General features: G+C 37.4%; 3 protein-coding genes across 5 annotated transcripts in view; 1 reads left to right on the forward strand and 2 right to left on the reverse strand.

Annotated features, from left to right (window-relative positions):
* Window positions 1–21,458, reverse strand: part of LOC133640585 (oocyte zinc finger protein XlCOF6-like) — a 404,169-nt gene that overhangs the window by 54,141 nt on the left and 328,570 nt on the right. The gene's annotated exons all lie outside the window — the stretch shown is intronic.
* LOC133640587 (gastrula zinc finger protein XlCGF57.1-like) overlaps window positions 1–21,458 on the forward strand; it is a 173,026-nt gene that overhangs the window by 39,685 nt on the left and 111,883 nt on the right. Inside the window, exons 1-2 of one of the 3 annotated variants that reach the window (XM_062034092.1) lie at window positions 19,050–19,606; window positions 20,941–21,123. The exons of the other annotated variants lie outside the window; for them this stretch is intronic. Of the exons in view, the coding sequence (XP_061890076.1) occupies window positions 19,483–19,606; window positions 20,941–21,123 (307 nt within the window). The 5' untranslated portion in view covers window positions 19,050–19,482. Of the gene's footprint in view, window positions 1–19,049; window positions 19,607–20,940; window positions 21,124–21,458 lie in introns of those variants that run through there. 3 annotated transcript variants of the gene reach the window in all.
* LOC133640663 (zinc finger protein OZF-like) lies at window positions 2,608–19,186 on the reverse strand. Its single transcript, XM_062034211.1, has 2 exons — window positions 18,532–19,186; window positions 2,608–4,387 (listed from the first exon to the last, which is right to left on the reverse strand). Exons 1-2 carry the CDS (start codon window positions 18,653–18,655, stop codon window positions 3,015–3,017), a joined length of 1,497 nt encoding a protein of 498 aa, XP_061890195.1. The 5' UTR covers window positions 18,656–19,186; the 3' UTR covers window positions 2,608–3,014.

A 21,458-nucleotide genomic window follows, 5' to 3' on the forward strand; every position in this document is an offset into this window, starting at 1 on the left:
GAAGCTAACTTAGCAACCGGACCTCACAGAGCTATGCTAAAAACATTAGCTATCCACCTACGCCAGCCAGCCCTCATCTGCTCATCAACACCTGTGCTCACCTGCGTTCCAGCGATCTACGGTGCGACGAAGGACTTCAGCCGATCACAGATGCGGTCGGCGAGACGGAGGAAGTTAAGGTGTGTTCGGCGGCTAGCGCGTCTGCTATCCATCTCTGTCCTCCTGGCTGTGTTGCTGTATTCCGCCGCTAATACACCAATCCCACCTACAACTTTCTTCTTTGCAGTCTCCATTGTTCATTAAACAAATTGCAAAAGATTCACCAACACAGATGCCCAGAATACTGTGGAATTTTGAAATGAAAACAGAGCTTTTTTGTATTGGATTCAATGGGGTACCAATACTTCCGTATCAACCGTTTATGTCACGCGCATACTTCATCATATCTAGACGTTTTCAACCGGAAGTGTGGCGGGAAATTTAAAATTGCACTTTATAAGTTAACCCGTCCGTATTGGCATGTGTTGCAATGTTAAGATTTCATCATTGATATATAAACTATCAGACTGCGTGGTCGGTAGTAGTGGCTTTCAGTAGGCCTTTAAAGGAGCATATTTACGAATCTGACATGACATTCCACTGGGTTGTGAGTTTTTCCTTGCCCTTATGTGGGCTCTGAACCGAGGATGTCGTTGTGGCTTGTGCAGCCCTTTGAGACACTTGTGATTAAGGGCTATATAAATAAACATTGATTGATTGATATTGAATATGGCCATAAACGGTACTGCAATCACGGTCCAGATTCTGTAGTCTCCTCCCCCTCTCCCTGACTGAGGTCGCCAGGTACGCAGCCTGATGCAGCTCGATGGACTGGGCTACTCCAAGGAAGTTCAAACTTCCACTGCCTCTTACTAGGGGTTGAGGTGTTGGGACCATAATAGCTGAATAGACAAGTCAATAACACATCTCTACCCAACACAGTTTACACAGAAATTAGGCTATTTTCAGGAAGAAGTACGTCATGCCTGCGTACAATATCACACCAAATAGCAACCATATGGTTATTGTCAGTACTATCAGAAAACAAAGACTAAAACAAACTACAACCAATACGAGCAATGGTTATACTGGTGAAAATAAGTAGAGCATGCATTCTGTGATCATGTGATTTGGCTGTCTACATACATTTCAAATTGCCATGATGACAGCTGTGCTAATGTTGGAACCCATTTCCTCAGTGGGGCGGTATAGCTCGGTTGGTGGAGTGGCCGTGCCAGCAACTTGAGGGTTCCAGATTCGATCCCCGCTTCCACCATCCTAGTCACTGCCGTTGTGTCCTTGGGTAAGACCATACTTGCCAACCCTCCCGTTTTTATCGGGAGAATCCCGGTATTCAGCGCCTCTCCCGACAAACTCCCGGTATTCAGCCGGAGCTGGAGGCCACGCCCCCTCCAGCTCAATGCGGACCTGAGTGGCGACACGTCCGCTTTCCCACAAATAAACAGCTTGCCTGCCCAATGACGTCATAACATCTACGGCTTTTAGAGAGTAGAGTGCACAACAAGGAGAGAGAGTTCTTGGTTTCTTATGTGGGTTTATTGTTAGGCAGTTTCATTAACGTCCTCCCAGCGCGGTACCAACACACAACAACAGCAGTCCCGTTTAGTCTACCGTAAAGCAGTTCGTCTGCAGTAAACAGCAATGTTGTGACACTCTTAAACAGGACAATACTGCCATCTATTGGATAGCCTGCAGAACACTGAAATTCAAGTATTTTATTTATATGTATAATAAAATTAAATTAAAAAAAAATAAAAAAAATAAAAAAATATATATATATAGCTAGAATTCACTCAAAGTCAAGTATTTCATACATATATATATATATATATATATATATATATATATATATATATATATATATATGTGTGTATGAAATACTTGATTTGGTGAATTCTAGCTGTAAATATACTATCTTCTTAACCACGCCCCCCCCCCCCCCGATAGCGGAGGTCTCAAGGTTGGCAAGTATGGGTAAGACACTTTACCCACCTGGTCCCAGTGCCACCCACACTGGTTTAAAAGTAACTTAGATATTGGGTTTCACTATGTAAAGCGCTTTGAGTCACTAGAGAAAAAGTGCTATATAAATATTATAATTCACTTCACTTCACTCAGTGTATCAGCATATTGAGAACAAAATAGGCACTGACACTACCCATATAGGTTTTATTTGTGGCACGGTGGAACAGGGGTTAGTTTGTGTGCCTCACAATACGAAGGTTCTGGGTTCTCCCCGTGACTGCGTGGGTTCCCTCCGGGTACTCCGGCTTCCGCCCACCTCCAAAGACATGCACCTGGGGATAGGTTGATTGGCAACACTAAATTGACCCGAGTGTGTGAATGTTGTCTGTTTATCTGTGTTGGCCCTGCGATGAGGTGGCGACTTGTCCAGGGTGTACACCGCCTTCCGCCCGAATGCAGCTTAGATAGGCTCCAGCACCCCCCGCGACCCCGAACGGGACAAGCGGTAGAAAAATGGATGGATATTTTGCCCAGTCAGTTAAAAAAGACTGCAATATCAAAATAGGACAAAATACACACTGACAAATACCAATTATATTTATTGTACCCAATGTTTGTTGAAGCATACATTGCTGAATGCATAAAAGTCTTAGACATACATGTGAAACAATCACAAAACAATATTCATATTACAAAAGAGCGTAATAAGATAATAGAATTGGTTCTCAACACCCAACACATGATTCACTAATATACACTTTTTAAAAAAAAAGTAAATGATCTTGTATAAAACACAACTGCTCAAATGATGTATAAAGTAAATAATAATATGCTTCCAGAAGAAAAACTATCTAATATATTGAATCTATACAAGGTAGAATCATTTTACAGAGATTGTGTACAATGATGTCACACATGTTATATGTGCGGACGTTGTTCGAAAGTCAAAGTTAGCAACGTTTTGACAGTTTATTTCAAATCCTGCGGCTTCATTTGTTGCCGCTGTTCTCCCCAGCACACTTGTGTTTCTTACACTGGTACTTATAGGAGAATCTTTCACCACACACACTGCAACTCAACACTTTCTCACCTGTGTGTGTTCTCATGTGTACTACGAAGTTTCTATGGCGACCAAAGGTTTTGTTGCATATTGTGCACGTGTATGTTTTTTCACCAGTGTGTATTCTCATGTGTACCACAAGGCTTCTAGGGTGACAAAAACTTTTGTCGCAGATTGAACACGAATATGTTTTTTCTCCACTGTGTGTTCTCATGTGTTCTTTCAATTGTTGACTGGTTACAAAATCTTTACCACAGATTGTACAGATAAAAGGTTTTTCTCCGGTGTGTATTCTCATGTGTACTTTCAACTCGCCACTTTGTATGAAACCTTTACCACAGACTGAACATGAAAAACATTTATCTCCAGTGTGTGTTCTCATGTGTCTTTTTAAATTGCGACCTTGTATAATACCTTTACCACAGACTGGACAGATGAAAGGCTTTTCGCCAGTGTGTATTTTGGTGTGCATGATCAAATTGGCCTTGACAGAGAATCTTTTACTGCAAAATGAACACATGAATGGTTTGTCTCCAGTGTGTGTTCTCATGTGTACTTTCAAATCCTGTCTTTGTACAAAATCTTTGCAACAGACCGAACATGAAAAGGGTTTTTCTCCGGTGTGTATTCTCGTGTGTATTTTCAAATTGTGACTTTGTTTAAAACCTTTGCCACAGAATGAGCACGAAAATGGTTTTTCACCGGTGTGTGTTCTCATGTGCGTTTTCAAATGTTGTCTCTGAGTATAATCTTTACCGCAGAGTGAACAACAAAAAGGTTTTTCTCCAGTGTGTTTTCTCATGTGTACTTTCAGGCGACAATGGTATTTAAAGGTTTTGTCGCAGTGAGAACATGTGAAGTGTGTGTTGTCAGTGTGACATGTCTTATCATCTTTAGAGTGTTCATCATCAGTGTCAGGAGAGTGTGACGTTGTGTCCTCACTATCTGATAGTGGAGCTAAGAGCTTGTCTGCTTGTGATCCTCCACAGTGGTCTCCATCAGCTTCTGTTGTCATGTGTTGAGTTGAGCTGCTGCTTGGAGGCTCCGCCTCTCTCCTCTCCTCACTCTCACTGCTGACCTCATCATCTTCACTCTTCACAATGACACCAATCACTGGGAACTCCTCCAACCATTCAGGATGCTCTCCCTCCTGACCGATGCTGTGTTCCTCCTCTTCCTCTTTAAAATGGGAGGTCTGTGGGTCCTCCTGTTCCCTTTTATAGTGCGGGATCTGTGGCTCCTCTTGCTCCATCCTTGAGCGCCACTCCTGTTGCTCAGGGAGAAGGTGCTGTTTATAGACGTCTGCAGGACAAGACGACAAACACATGAGGCACTCAGTACGTTTACAAGATTTTTGATACGGAAAAATATATCGATCTTACCACTGTAGCTTTGTCCAATTTTAGGCAGGAAAATTATTAACATTTTGATTTCAATTATGGCTTCTCACGATCATAAAATTATTAAGGCTGCAACTAACGATTCATTTGATGATCGATTAATCTGTCGATTATTACTTTGATTAATCGATTAATAATCGGATAAAAGAGACAAACTACATTTCTATCCTATCCAGTATTTTATTGGGGAAAAAACAGCATACTGGCACCATACTTATTTTGATTATTGTTTCTCAGCTGTTTGTACATGTTGCAGTTTATAAATAAAGGTTTATTAAAAATAAATAAATAAAAACCTCTGCGCATGCGCATAGCATAGATCCAACGAATCGATGACTAAATTAATCGGCAACTATTTTAATAATCGATTTTAATCGATTAGTTGTTGCAGCCCTAAAAAATATTATACCATAAAACAAAATTATTAATGGATCACGCAACGTGCACGCACATTCTTGAGCTTGTGACGGTGAGCCAGATGATTTTTATTATATTTATTACTATATTTATTACTATTATGTGGATCCACTAGGGACTGTACTTAGAGGGGGGGTTACCCACATATGCGGTCCTCTCCAAGGTTTCTCATAGTCATTCACATTGACGTCCCTTGTGTGGGCTCTGTGCCGAGGATGTCGTTGTGGCTTGTGCAGCCCTTTGAGACTTTTGTGGTTTTAGGGCTATATAAATAAACATTGATTGATTTATTAGTTTATTTGAACAGACACAAGTCACATTGATTAACATTGCTGTAAATGCGCAAGTTTGAGCTACAAAGCTAGTTTCCAACCATAGTCCCTGGGCAAGATGTAGATCGCCAGGTGCAAACAATATACAATTAAAACAACAATCATTAAGAACCTACGTAAAATAGTATAACAATTGATTAATACAGTTTTTTTCAAACTTTTCTGAGCCAAGGCACATTTTTTTCAGTGAAAAAATCTCAAGGCACACCACGAGCAGAAAACGTTAAAAAATGAAACTCAGCAGCCAATATTGACAATAAAAAGTTGTTCTCGCAATTGTTGGATATCAATCAATCAATCAATCAATGTTTATTTATATAGCCCTAAATCACAAGTGTCTCAAAGGGCTGTACAAGCCACAACGACATCCTCGGTACAGAGCCCACATACGGGCAAGGAAAACTCACCCCAGTGGGACGTCAATGTGAATGACTATGAGAAACCTTGGAGAGGACCGCATATGTGGGTAACCCCCCACCCTCTAGGGGAGACCGAAAGCAATGGATGTCGAGTGGGTCTGACATAATATTGTGAAAGTCCAACACATCAACGAAAGTCCAGTCCATAGTGGGGCCAGCAGGAACCATCCCGAGCGGAGACGGGTCAGCAGCGTAGAGATGTCCCCATCCGATGGACAGGCTAGCGGTCCACCCCGGGTTGGGAGCGGAGTAGAAAAGAAAAGAAAAGAAACGGCAGATCAACTGGTCTAAAAAGGGAGTCTATTTAAAGGCTAGAGTATACAAATGAGTTTTAAGATGAGACTTAAATGCTTCTACTTAGGTAGTATCTCTAACTTTTACCGGGAGGGCATTCCATAGTATTGGAGCCCGAATAGAAAACGCTCTATAGCCCGCAGACTTTTTTTGGGCTCTGGGAATCACTAATAAGCCGGAGTTCTTTGAACGCAGATATGAATTCAAACCATAACCAAGCATGCATCCCTATAGCTCTTGTCTCAAAGTAGGTGTACTGTCACCACCTGTCACATCACACCCTAACTTATTTTGAGTTTTTTTGGTGTTTTTCTGTGCGTAGTGTTTTACTTCTTGTCTTGCGCTCCTATTTTGTTGTTAATTGTCATGTCATGTACGGATGCACTTTGTGGACGCCGTCTGCTGCTCCACACGCTGTAAGTCTTCGCTGTCGTCCAGCAATCTGTTTTTGTTTACTTCGCAGCCCGTTCAGTTTTATCTTTGTATTGCATAGCCATCCCTAAGCTTCAATGCCTTTTCTTAGCGGCACTTGCCTTTTGTTCATTTTTGGTTTAAGCATTAGACACCTTTTTACCTGCACACTGCCTCCCGCTGTCATCTGCACATTGTGATCACGACAAACCACGTTCCCGACATCTACAAAGCAATTAGCTACCTGCTGCCACCTACTGATATGGAAGAGTATTACACGGTTACTCCACCGATCTCTAGCCAGCACAGACACTCAACAACGACACATTTGCGGATTCTAATTACTGGTTTGAAAAAAATATTTTTAACCCAATTAGGTGAAGTTACATAATCTCCCACGGCACACCAGACTGTATCTCACGGTACACTAGTGTACCGCGGCACAGTGGTTGAAAAACACTGGATTAACATCTCACACACATATACACGGCAACATTCAGCACAGGCACTATGCATTAAGCTTCAACAGCACCATGAACAATTCCACACTGACATGGTTATTTGACACAGCGCTAGTATGCCTCATCAATAATCACAAAACTCAACGAAACAACATTTTCTAAAAATTAATCAATCTTTTTTGTAAGCGTTTTGAAAACAAATGATAAATGTATGCATTATCCTGTTACATCTCACATTCCATATTGTGTTTTGGAAAAAGGTTGTCATAAACGTTACTTAATTCATTAAAAAAACAATACAAAAGAAAACACATTTTTATGCACAAGTAAATATATTCAGTTATAAACATTCATTCACTTTCTTCTTTCCTTCATGGATCCAAACTTTACCGCTGCCTGTATTTTTTTCTATATTTTTTATTTAATAATATGTAGGTGTATTTATTTCAGTATAATAGTGTAAAAAGTTTGGTCATGAAATTATGATAATGGTGTGCCAGGGCATACATGCATATGTGAAATTTAATTGATTATTCTCACCTGTATGTACACTACCGTTCAAAAGTTTGGGGTCACCCAAACAATTTTGTGGAATATCCTTAATTTCTAAGAACAAGAATAGACTGTCGAGTTTCAGATGAAAGTTCTCTTTTTCTGGCCATTTTGAGCGTTTAATTGACCCCACAAATGTGATGCTCCAGAAACTCAATCTGCTCAAAGGAAGGTCGGTTTTGTAGCTTCTGTAACGAGCTAAACTGTTTTCAGATGTGTGAACATGATTGCACAAGGGTTTTCTAATCATCAATTAGCCTTCTGAGCCAATGAGCAAACACATTGTACCATTAGAACACTGGAGTGATAGTTGCTGGAAATGGGCCTCTATACACCTATGTAGATATTGCACCAAAAACCAGACATTTGCAGCTAGAATAGTCATTTACCACATTAGCAATGTATAGAGTGTATTTCTTTAAAGTTAAGACTAGTTTAAAGTTATCTTCATTGAAAAGTACAGTGCTTTTCCTTCAAAAATAAGGACATTTCAATGTGACCCCAAACTTTTGAACGGTAGTGTATATCATCAGTCCTTTAAAGGCCTACTGAAATGAAATGTTCTTATTTAAACGGGGATAGCAGATCCATTCTATGTGTCATACTTGATCATTTCGCGATATTGCCATATTTTGGCTGAAAGGATTTAGTAGAGAACATCGACGATAAAGTTCGCAACTTTTGGTCACTGATAAAAAAGCCTTGCCTGTACCGGAAGTAGCGTGACGTCACAGGTTGTGGAGCTCCTCACATCTGCACATTGTTTACAATCATGGCCACCAGCAGCGAGAGCGATTCGGGCCGAGAAAGCGACGATTACCCCATTAATTTGAGCGAGGATGAAAGATTCGTGGATGAGGAAAGTGAGAGTGAAGGATTAGAGGGCAGTGGAAGCGATTCAGACAGGGAAGATGCTGTGAGAGGCGGGTGGGACCTGATATTCAGCTGGGAATGACTAAAACAGTAAATAAACACAAGACATATATATACTCTATTAGCCACAACACAACCAGGCTTATATTTAATATGCCACAAATTAATCGCGCATAACAAACACTTTCCCCCTCCCGTCCATATAACCCGCCAATACAAATCAAACACCCGCACAACACACTCAATCCCACAGCCCAAAGTACCGTTCACCTCCACAAAGTTTATACAGCACATATATTTCCCCAAAGTCACGTATGTGACATGCACATAGCGGCACGCACATAGCGGCACGCACATAGCGGCACGCACGGACGGGCAAGCGATCAAATGTTTGGAAGCCGCAGCTGCATACTCACGGTAGCGCGTCTGCGTATCCAACTCAAAGTCCTCCTGGTAAGAGTCTCTGTTGTCCCAGTTCTCTACGTGTTTGTGTTGCTGCAGCTGGCCGCTAATACACCGCTTCCCACCTACAGCTTTCTTCTTTGCTGTCTTCATTGTTCATTAAACAAATTGCAAAAGATTCACCAACACAGATGTCCAGAATACTGTGGAATTTTGCGATGAAAACAGACGACTTAATAGCTGGCCACAATGCTGTCCCAAAACGTCCGCTACAATCCGTGACGTCACGCGCAAACGTCATCATACCGAGACGTTTTCAGCAGGATATTTCACGGGAAATTTAAAATCGCACTTTACTAATCTAACCCGGCCGTATTGGCATGTGTTGCAAAGTTAAGATTTCATCATTGATATATAAAGTATCAGACTTCGTGGTCGGTAGTAGTGGCTTTCAGTAGGCCTTTAAAAACCGCCACATCTACACTCTCATGGCAAATAATGCCAACAAACTTGGAATTTTGCAAGTTAGTTTCAATTTCATTTAATACAGTGGCACTCAACACCTCTGGGGGTCTTAAACGACCATTGTGTGTGTGTGGACAAGGATAAGGTTAGGTGGGATTTACCCTGGATAACCTTAGTGTAGAAGGGGCCTTAGACTGGTCAGATCTAGTCTTGCAGCTGGTGCCAAAACCCCAAATATTTACACTCAAACACAAGGAGGGTGTGTCTGGTGTCTGGGCAAGGACGGTTCCGCCTTATTGTAGTGAGAATAACAACTGTTGAGATGCAAACAAGCAATCCTCATGTCAAGGCCAACGACAGTCGTTGAAGTGTAATTTCCCCTCGTTAGACTTGAGGTATTGTGTGGCAGAACCATCGCTGTGGATCGATCACGGTCAGCCCACAATAGTCGGAACCACCCCCGTCAGCATTCCATTCCGTTGTTGTTGACATTATGGGTGTAATATCAACGTACAAACAAGACGGCAATCGCGACTTGGGAGGCTCTCCTTTTTTACAGCCTCTAAATGTCTCCTTACTCGTCAAGCTGAGAACAACAGCACACATCCTCCCTTCACAATAATAGCACGGTGCTGGTCTGGCTGCACTAACAAAATGAAGTTTTCAAAAAAGTACCCACCGTACACAAGCGTATTGTACTTCAAAGGGAACTGCACTTTTTTTTACATTTTGCCTATGCTTTACAATCATTATGACAAGGACATACGTCTTGGAAGATGCGGCTAATATGAGTCACCGTCTAAACTCAAGATTCTAAAACAACTTCAAAACCCTCCATCAACGTTTTATATACACACTGTAATTATATATATAATGTAGTAACAGACACCTTCATATCAATATGTACACACTGCAAGTATATATATATATATATATATATATATATATATATATATATATATATATATATATATATATATATATATATATATATATATATATATATATATATATATATATATATATTAGGGCTGCAACTGTGGAGTTGAAACTCAGTGTGAATGAAGTGTCCCTGCCCTGGAAGTAAGGAGCTGTCTCCTCCTTAATCTTACTCCTTGGTGAAGTACCAGAAAGAACTACATTTCCCAGAACACCAAGGTCAAGATGGCCACCAATTGGCTGATTCAAGGCAGCTGTTAAGGAATGGTGGTGCTGTCTCATTTCATGCAAGCAAGCAGAGCGGCAAGACGCAAAAATCTACAAGATCCATCTTTAAAAGACTTCCAACACACCAATGGTCGGTGAATATACCCACTTTGCAATATGCTGAAATGCTTATTTGTTAAAACTCACCTTGACATGTTGGTTTACTTACCTGTCTTAAATTGTTTTTAGTTTGAACCACAGCAAATTTACTCCAACCTTGAGCATTGATTGCATCTGGGTATTTTCTTACTGTTTGATAATTAAAAAGCTTGAGTTAATTGAATTGTTAAATAAGCTCAATTTAAAGGGATAAAAAGTCAAAGATTATGGTTCAAAGTTAAAAGTAATAAAGATAAAAGCAAAGTTGAAGGATAAAAATGTTAAAACTTTTGCTTAAAGTTAAGCTAATTATACTTACCTTTATACTTACCTTACTAATTAAGCTACCTTATTAATTAAGCTAATTATACTTACCTTTTACTTACCTTTACTCCGTTTGGTGGATTTACTCAGTTCCATCATGGTAATGAATTTACATGATTGATTACTTAATTGCATGATTAGTTAAATGATTAATTGAGTGAACGATTAAGTAATTAAACGATTGATTGATTAAATTAAATGATCAATTAATTTTGACTTCTTTAAAGTGACTAAAACTACTTTTCTGATTTACTTGTTTCATTTTACTGAAACTGGTTAATTTGACAGTGCATTCACATGCATTTAATCTAAGTGTCTAGAGTCCTTTTGAAAAGTAATGTTAGATAATTTAAAAGTTTAAACAATGGTATTTAAAAGTTTGCAAATTTAACTTTAAAAATAATACCTGTTTGAGTCAGTTGAATTCGAACCTTTTTGTAAATACCTGTACATATATTGTTTTTCCATTGTTAACACTTGTTTCTTTGTGTTCGAAGGTTAATAACCTGATTGAATGAAGATCAACAGAAAAGAAACCAACAGAGCCAAAAAGTTGGATAAATAAAGTTGATCAATTGGAAATCCGAGTTGTCCTGGTGTCCTTTACGGAGTCAATAAGTGGAACTTGACAGCAACTAACGATTAATTTGATAATCGATTAATCTGTCGATTATTACTTCGATTAATAATCGGGTAAAAGAGACAAACTACATTTCTATCCTATCCAGTATTTTATTGAAAAAAAAACAGCATACTGGCATCATACTTATTTTGATTATTGTTTCTCAGCTGTTTGTACATGTTGCAGTTTATAAACAAAGGTTTATTAAAAAAAAAAAAAAAAAAAAAAATGTATTAAAAAAATAATAATAATAAAAAACTCTGCGCATGCGCATAGCATAGATCCAACGAATCAATGACTAAATTAATCGGCAACTATTTTAATAATCGATTTTAATCTATTTAATCGATTAGTTGTTGCAGCCCTAATATATATATATATATATATATATATATATATATATATATATATATATATATATATATATATATATATATATATATATATATATATATATATATATATATATATATATATATATATATATATATATATAATGTAAGAGACACCTTCATAACAATATGTAATATGTACAATATACTCCCCCAAAAGTATATAGACGTATAATGTAGTAACAGACACTTTCATAACAATATGTAATATGTACAATATACACACTGCAAGTTTATATATAATGTAGTAACAGACACCTTCATAACAATATGTAATATGTACAATATACACACTGCAAGTATATATATATGATGTAGTAACAGGCACCTTCATAACAATATGTAATATGTACAATATACACACTGCAAGTATATATATATATAATGTAGTAACAGACACCTTCATAACAATATGTAATATGTACAATATACACACTGCAAGTATATATATAATGTAGTAACAGACACCTTCATAACAATATGTAATATGTACAATATACACACTGCAAGTATATATATAATGTAGTAACAGACACCTTCATAACAATATGTAATATGTACAATATACACACTGCAAGTATATATATATATAATGTAGTAACAGACACCTTCATAACAATATGTAATATGTACAATATACACACTGCAAGTATATATATATATAATGTAGTAACAGACACCTTCATAACAATATGTAATATGTACAATATACACTCTGCAAGTATATATATAATGTAGTAACAGACACCTTTATAGCAATATGTAATATGTACAATATACACACTGCAAGTATGTACTGTATATAATGTAGTAACAGACACATTAATAACAATATGTAATATGTACAATATACACACTGCAAGTATATATATAATGTAGTAACAGACACCTTTATAGCAATATGTAATATGTACAATATACACACTGCAAGTATATATATAATGTAGTAACAGACACCTTCATAACAATATGTAATATGTACAATATACACACTGCAAGGACATACAGTACAGGCCAAAAGTTTGGACACACCTTCTCATTTCAATGAGTTTTCTTTATTTTCATGACTATTTACATTGTAGATTGTCACTGAAGGCATCAAGTGAAGTGAAAACCCTGTCAGGTGACTACCTCGTGAAGCTCATGGAGAGAATGCCAAGAATGTGAAAAACAGTAATCAGAGCAAAGGGTGGCTATTTTGAAGAAACTAGAATACAAAACATGTTTCAGTTGTTTCACCTTTTTTTGTTAAGTACATAACTCCACATGTGTTCATTCTAGGGCTGCAACAACTAATCGATTAAAATAGATTATTAAAATAGTTGCCGATTAATTTAGTCATCGATTCGTTGGATCTATGCTATGCGCAGAGTTTTTTTTAAATTATTATTAATTTTTTAAAATAAACCTTTACATTTACAAACAGCAGAGAAACAATAGTCAAAATAAGTATGGTGCCAGTATGCTGTTTTTTTTCCAATAAAATACTGGATAGGATAGAAATGTAGTTTGTCTCTTTTATCCGATTATTAATCGATTAATCGAAGTAATAATAGACAGATTAATCTAGTATCAAATTAATCGTTAGTTGCAGCCCTAGTTCATTCATAGTTTTGATGCATTCAGTGACAATCTACAATGTAAATAGTCATGAAAAGAAAGAAAACCCATTGAATGAGAAGGTGTGTCCAAACTTTTGGCCTGTACTGTATATAATGTAGTAACAGACACCTTCATAACAATATGTAATATGTACAATATACACACTGCAAGTATATATATATAATGTAGTAACAGACACCTTCATAACAATATGTAATATGTACAATATACACACTGCAAGTGTATATATATAATGTAGTAACAGACACCTTCATAACAATATGTAATATGTACAATATACACACTGCAAGTGTATATATATAATGTAGTAACAGACACCTTCATAACAATATGTAATATGTACAATATACACACTGCAAGTATATATATAATGTAGTAACAGACACCTTCATAACAATATGTAATATGTACAATATACACACTGCAAGTATATATGTATAATGTAGTAACAGACACCTTCATAACAATATGTAATATGTACAATATACACACTGCAAGTATATATATAATGTAGTAACAGACACCTTCATAACAATATGTAATAAGTACAATATACACACTGCAAGTATATATATAATGTAGTAACAGACACCTTCATAACAATATGTAATAAGTACAATATACACACTGCAAGTATATATATAATGTAGTAACAGACACCTTCATAACAATATGTAATATGTACAATATACACACTGCAAGTATATATATATAATGTAGTAACAGACACCTTCATAACAATATGTAATATGTACAATATACACACTGCAAGTATATATATAATGTAGTAACAGACACCTTCATAACAATATGTAATAAGTACAATATACACACTGCAAGTATATATATAATGTAGTAACAGACACCTTCATAACAATATGTAATATGTACAATATACACACTGCAAGTATATATATAATGTAGTAACAGACACCTTCATAACAATATGTAATATGTACAATATACACACTGCAAGTATATATATAATGTAGTAACAGACACCTTCATAGCAATATGTAATATGTACAATATACACACTGCAAGTATGTACTGTATATAATGTAGTAACAGACACCTTCATAACAATATGTAATATGTACAATATACACACTGCAAGTATATATATAATGTAGTAACAGACACCTTCATAACAATATGTAATATGTACAATATACACACTGCAAGGACATACAGTACAGGCCAAAAGTTTGGACACACCTTCTCATTTCAATGAGTTTTCTTTATTTTCATGACTATTTACATTGTAGATTGTCACTGAAGGCATCAAGTGAAGTGAAAACCCTGTCAGGTGACTACCTCTTGAAGCTCATGGAGAGAATGCCAAGAATGTGAAAAACAGTAATCAGAGCAAAGGGTGGCTATTTTGAAGAAACTAGAATATAAAACATGTTTCAGTTGTTTCACCTTTTTTTGTTAAGTACATAACTCCACATGTGTTCATTCTAGGGCTGCAACAACTAATCGATTAAATCGATTAATAACATAGTTGCCGATTAATTTAGTCATCGATTCGTTGTATCTATGCTATGAGCATGCGCAGAGTTTTTTTTTTTTTTTAAGTTTTTTTTTAAATAAACCTTTACATTTAAAAAAAACAGCTGAGAAACAATAGTCAAAATAAGTATGGTGCCAGTATGCTGTTTTTTTTCAATAAAATACTGGATAGGATAGAAATGTAGTTTGTCTCTTTTATCCGATTATTAATCGATTAATCGAAGTAATAATCGACAGATTAATCGAGTATCAAATTAATCGTTAGTTGCAGCCCTAGTTCATTCATAGTTTTGATGCCTTCAGTGACAATCTACAATGTAAATAGTCATGAAAATAAAGAAAACCCATTGAATGAGAAGGTGTGTCCAAACTTTTGGCCTGTACTGTATATAATGTAGTAACAGACACCTTCATAACAATATGTAATATGTACAATATACACACTGCAAGTATATATATAATAAGGCTGAAACGACGCGTCGACGTAGTCGACGTCATCGGTTATGTAAATACGTCGACGCCGTTTTTGTGCGTCGACGCGTCGCATAATTACGTCACACTACCGTCATGGCGGAGCGCAAAGCAGACTGTGCGAGCGAGGGGAAAAACGCACGCCAAAAGTCGTCAAAAGTGTGGGAGTATTTCAATACACAGCCTAATAATGTTGTTGTATGCACAGTGTCGAGCGTAAATGGCCTATCATAGCAGCACAACGGCTATGAACGAACATTTGAAAAGAAAACCATCAACCATCAACTAGTCAATCGTCCGCGTTAGCATACGTTGTCATCATTACACAAAAACATGAATGTGTCATTTGTATCTGCTAGGGGTGTAACGTTATGTGTTTTGTATTGAACCGTTTCGGTACGGGGCTTTCGGTTCGGTACGGGGGTGTACCGAACGAGTTTCTAAGCTAAAGCTAACTTTAGCTGCTAAAGTCTTAACAAGTTGCTTTGCTCCTTCTGCGGCTGCCTCTGTCTCAGCACGCAGCATTGTCCCACCCATACAACCATCTGATTGGTACACACGCAGCATTGTCCCACCCACACAACCATCTGATTGGTACACACGAAGCATTATCAGCCAATCAGCAGTGCGTATTCAGAGCGCATGTAGTCAGCGCTTCAGCGTGGAGCAGATAGGTGTTTAGCAGGTGAGCATCAGGCAGCGGACTCTCCCCAAATGATAATAAACACCTCCCAGTCAACTACTAGTAACATCACTATGAGCCCGTTGACCTACTAGACACTTAAACTGAGCTCAGCTCACTCGCAGTCCTGGCTTGAGGTGAAGGCTAATTACCTCTCAGTTCCAGCCACATCGACCCCTTCTGAGCGCCTATTTTCAGCTGCTGGGAATATTGTAAACAAGAAAAGAAGCAAAGCAAGTACACATGCTAACCTTTCTTCATTACAACTGTTAGTCACTCACAGGAATGAGTAGAATTGGTTCTTGTGTACTGTGTTGGACTGGATGTTTATTTTGCACATTTTAAAAGCAATACTTAATGTTTACAGTGCTCCAGAATATTTAGATTGGCACTTTTTTGTATTGATGTTTATCTTTATTTTTGCACATTTTAGCAAATAAGCAATACTTTCACTTTTGTTGAAATGTTTACACTTTTGTTACAGAATATTTCGTTTTGCACTTTTTTGTATTGGATGTTTATCTTTATTTTTGCACATTTTAAAGCAAAATAAGCAATACTTTTACTTTTGAAATGCTTATACTATTGCAGAATATTAAGATTTGCACTGGATGTTTACTTTTATATTTGCACATTAAAAAGCAAATAAGCTACTTTTAATTTTGTTAAATGTTAAAAGTTTTAAATGTTTACATTGTTACAGAATATTTTGTCATGTTGTTGTCAATGTTGACTGAGTGGCCATACTTTTTTTTTTGTAAATAAAAGCCATGCCTTTTGAAAAAACTGGCCTACTTTTATTTTTTCATCTTCATTTTAAATAAAATAAAATAAAAAATAATCGGTAAAAGGAAAAATAATCTATAGACGAATCGAAAAAATAATCTATAGATTAACCGATTAATCGAAAAAATAATCTATAGATTAATCGATAGAAAAATAATCGTTAGCTGCAGCCTTAATATATAATGCAGTAACAGACACCTTCATAACTATATGTCATATGTACAATATACACACTGCAAGTATATATATAATGTAGTAACAGACACTTTCATAACAATATGTCATATGTACAATATACACACTGCAAGTATATATATAATGTAGTAACAGACACCTTCATAACAATATGTAATATGTACAATATACACACTGCAAGTATATATATAATGTAGTAACAAACACCTTCAAAACAATATGTAATATGTACAATATACACACTGCAAGTATATATATAATGTAGTAACAGACACCTTCATAACAATATGTCATATGTACAATATACACACTGCAAGTATATATATAATGTAGTAACAGACACTTTCATAACAATATGTCATATGTACAATATACACACTGCAAGTATATATATAATGTAGTAACAGACACTTTCATAACAATATGTAATATGTACAATATACACACTGCAAGTATATATATAATGTAGTAACAGACACTTTCATAACAATATGTAATATGTACAATATACACACTGCAAGTATATATATAATGTAGTAACAGACACCTTCATAACAATATGTAATATGTACAATATACACACTGCAAGTATATATATATATATAATGTAGTAACAGACACCTTCATAACAATATGTAATATGTACAATATACACACTGCAAGTATACATATATATAATGTAGTAACAGACACCTTCATAACAATATGTAATATGTTCAATATTTACCGTATTTTGATCATTTTAATCAATGCCTTGACTGATTTCTTCAGTGCATTGATTTCCGTTTCCATGGCAATGCACTCCCAACTTCTGGCAACAAATGTGTGTCTCTACTTCTGGAATCAAACGCGTGTTGTGTGTTGTCATCATGGCAGAAGCCACGCGCCGTTTGGCCTGTCGCTACCTGCCCGTTGCCTCCGGGGTCCAAAGAGCCAAAAGGACCCGATAAGACTCATTCATCCCTTAAACTAGCGAGTCCTGAAATTACCGCCACGACAGGCACTAACCACCTAACGGCCACAGCTCCTATCGACAATAGCGGTACAGAACACGGTCCAATCGGACTCAATGTCTCACGCCTCCCTCGTGGCATGTTCAAAGTTCTTCCGGGAGGTGGGAATTGAAACTCTCTCTAGACCTACTCAGTGGCCTAGTGGTTAGAGTGTCCGCCCTGAGATAGGTAGGTTGTGACTTCAAACGCCGGTCGAGTCATACCAAAGACTATAAAAATGGGACCCATTACCTCCCTGCTTGGCACTCAGCATCAAGGGTTGGAACTGGGGGTTAAATCACCAAAATGATTCCCGGGCGCGGCCACCGCTGCTGCTCACTGCTCCCCTCACTTCCCAGGGGTTGAACAAGGGGATGGGTCAAATGCAGAGGACAACCTAGTGTGTGTGTGTGACTATCATTGGTACTTTAACTTACATACAACATATTTAAGAATGGCGGCAATAAATAAATATAGAGTTAGTAAACATGTGAGAGTAAGAAGTAAACAAACCTGTTCTGTGTAACACAACTTGACGTTTCTTGAAAACAGCGTCCAGTAGTTGACGTTGTCGCTCCTTCTCCTCTTTTGTTGGACAAAGTTCCTCCTCGTACTCTGCTGTCGCTCTTTCGTACATTTTCACACAATCACAACCCTTTACACTCACACCTGATCACTAATTGTGTGTTCTTAATCCGCGCGTAGTTGTACGAATATGTCGCGTCTCTGTTAGCAGCTAACAGGCTAAGCTAACTAAAAGGCGAAGAAGCGTCAAAAAGGCGCTCAGACTAATGTATCCGGATACAAACAATTATTGACGATGTTTACTCAATAAAACGACATATATGTGCACATGTATGCACTGGTTAGAAATACAGAACTATAACGCCCACGTTTAGGCCTTCTCCCCCAAACGCCATCTTGCGTTTTCCTCCTTCCTCTTCTTCTTTCTATTTCCAGCAGACTAGTAGAACATCTTAGTCAGGTAGAACAAACTCTCAACGGGGTTTCCTCCTTCTGTCCTATGGCCCACACTACATTCTACAGTCCAGTAGGTGACAGTATGAAGCTTTCAAGTCATGGCTGCAAACTGCCAGCAAGAAGACGAAGTATTGGAGCTGCTTGCTCGTTTCTCTCGCGAGATCTGACAAAACTGCGTGTGAACACAACAAGACGAGGAAAAGTAAAATGGCCGTTTGATGGAAAAGACGTTAGTGTGGTTAATTATAGTGTTGTTTTCTTAACCAGCACGTGTATGTACACATATGTGCTTTTTAATAGAGTAAACTTTAATTATCGTTAATAATTGTTTGGGTCCGGATACATTAGTCTGAGTGCGCGTTGCTGCTTCCCGTGCTAATTAGCTTAGCTTGTTAGCTGCTAACAAAAAAGACGTGGAAGTGATCGAAACACATCGCTAAGCAGAGATCAAGTGTGAGTGTAAAGTGTTGTGATTGTGAGAAAATGTGCGAAAGAACGACAGCAGAGTACGAGGAGGAACTTTGTCCAACAAAAGAGGAGAAGGAGCGACAACATCAACTACTGGACGCTGTTTTCAAGAAACATCAAGTCGTGTTACACAGAACAGGTTTGTTTACTTAAAGTTAAAGTAACAATGATTGTCACACACACACTAGGTGTGGCGAAATTATTCTCTGCATTTGACCCATCACCCTTGATCACCCTCTGGAGTTGAGGGGAGCGGTGAGCAGCAGCGGTGGCCGCGCCCAAGAATCATTTTTGGTGATTTAACCCCCAATTCCAACCCTTGATGCTGAGTGCCAAGCAGGGAAGTAATGGGTCCCATTTTTATAGTCTTTGGTATGACTGCCGGGGTTTGAACTCACAACCTACCGATCTCAGGGCGGACACTCTAACCACTGGGCCACTGAGTTCTTCTCACTCTCACATGTTTAGAACGTCATATTTATTTATCAACACTATTCCCAAATAGATTGTCTATAGTAGAGTGAATTGTCATGTGAGGATGATGCACTGCTTTGTTTTTATATTGTTCATGAAAACAAGACAGTTTCAGACACACAATATTTATGAGAGGTTGATGTTCCTCTCAGTGTGTAACAATGTGTATCAACATGTTTACACAAAACTCACACAGTCACCAAATATATTTTACATTGTAATCAATTTAAATAAGTGTTAAATGGCTAATTTCCCTTCCGGATTCTGACCTACATGCATCAATAAGTGAACGTAAACACGTATTGTCAATCTTTCAACAAACAAAGTAGTCAACACTTGATTTATTAAAGAATATAAAGGTGACTGACTTTCCTTCAGCGTGTCGTAGATGGTCTCCAAGTGAATGTGGGAGTTGTGCTCTAAAGAGGAATAGTTGATGAAAATACTCCATAAAAACACCACATAGTAAAACATGTTTTGGTAAGAGTTCCTTATGGCCCAGCCAAAAAAATGACCATAAAAGAAAGTATTTTGTGTCACACAAAAACATAGTATGAATGTTTATAAGTATCTTTGGAGTTTGAATTGTTTTAGTTTGTTTATATTTAAGTTATGGTTATGACTATGTCATTATGGTTAAGGTTAGATATGAGGTTTAGGTGTAATAGGCTGATATGTGTACAGAAAATATTGGTTACACACTTCACACCAGTGAGTGTGAAGTTAAAAATGCCTCAATCAATGCTAGCTTGTCCTTTATAAAGACTTTTCAAATCCCGTCCTAAAATTTCCAAACCTGTTTGTTTCTACTCACTGTACCGCTCTTGAAGTAATTGTAGTGGCTGGGACAAAAGGTAGTACTTCCCATGTTTTATTGGTTGTTTAGCAACACACTTTTAACAGCAAACACAAGAACACAAATAGTTTCATTGTGTTAACACTGTTAGTCAAGGATTACTTGAATTCTCGCTTCATCTTATTTACCTTTTTACTCAACAGACGATCAGCATGCCTCTCACATTAAAGAGGAAGAGGAGGAAGTGTGGATCACTCAGGAGGAAGAGTGTCTTCTAGGGCAGGAGGAGGCTGATCTCACCAAGTTTCCACTGACTGTTGTCTCTGTGAAGACTGAAGACCATGAAGACAAACCACCTGAGTCCTCACAGCTTCATCACAGTCCAAGTAAGCACAACATCCACATATCATTTTATTCTCAGGGCATTCAGTCCATCACAACTGGACTGTTCACTTTGTCTTAGAAGACGTTTGGCCTCTCATCCAAGTAGACTTCATCAGTTCATGCTCATAGACTTCAAGTCTTACATCTAATCATTTGAACTTAAGGCCTTAGAATGTCTTAAATTGTATCGAAATCTCATAAAAAAAACTTAAATCATCCTTAAAAGGTCTTAAAAATTATGTTAACAATATTTTATTTAAAATAAATACATAAACTAATTAGCTGTGCAGCCGGGTCAAAATTTCTGGAGCATGACAAGTGTGCGGTGCTGTGTATG

Source organism: Entelurus aequoreus, linkage group LG23, assembly GCF_033978785.1.
Source record: "Entelurus aequoreus isolate RoL-2023_Sb linkage group LG23, RoL_Eaeq_v1.1, whole genome shotgun sequence".
Lineage (NCBI taxonomy): Eukaryota > Metazoa > Chordata > Actinopteri > Syngnathiformes > Syngnathidae > Entelurus > Entelurus aequoreus.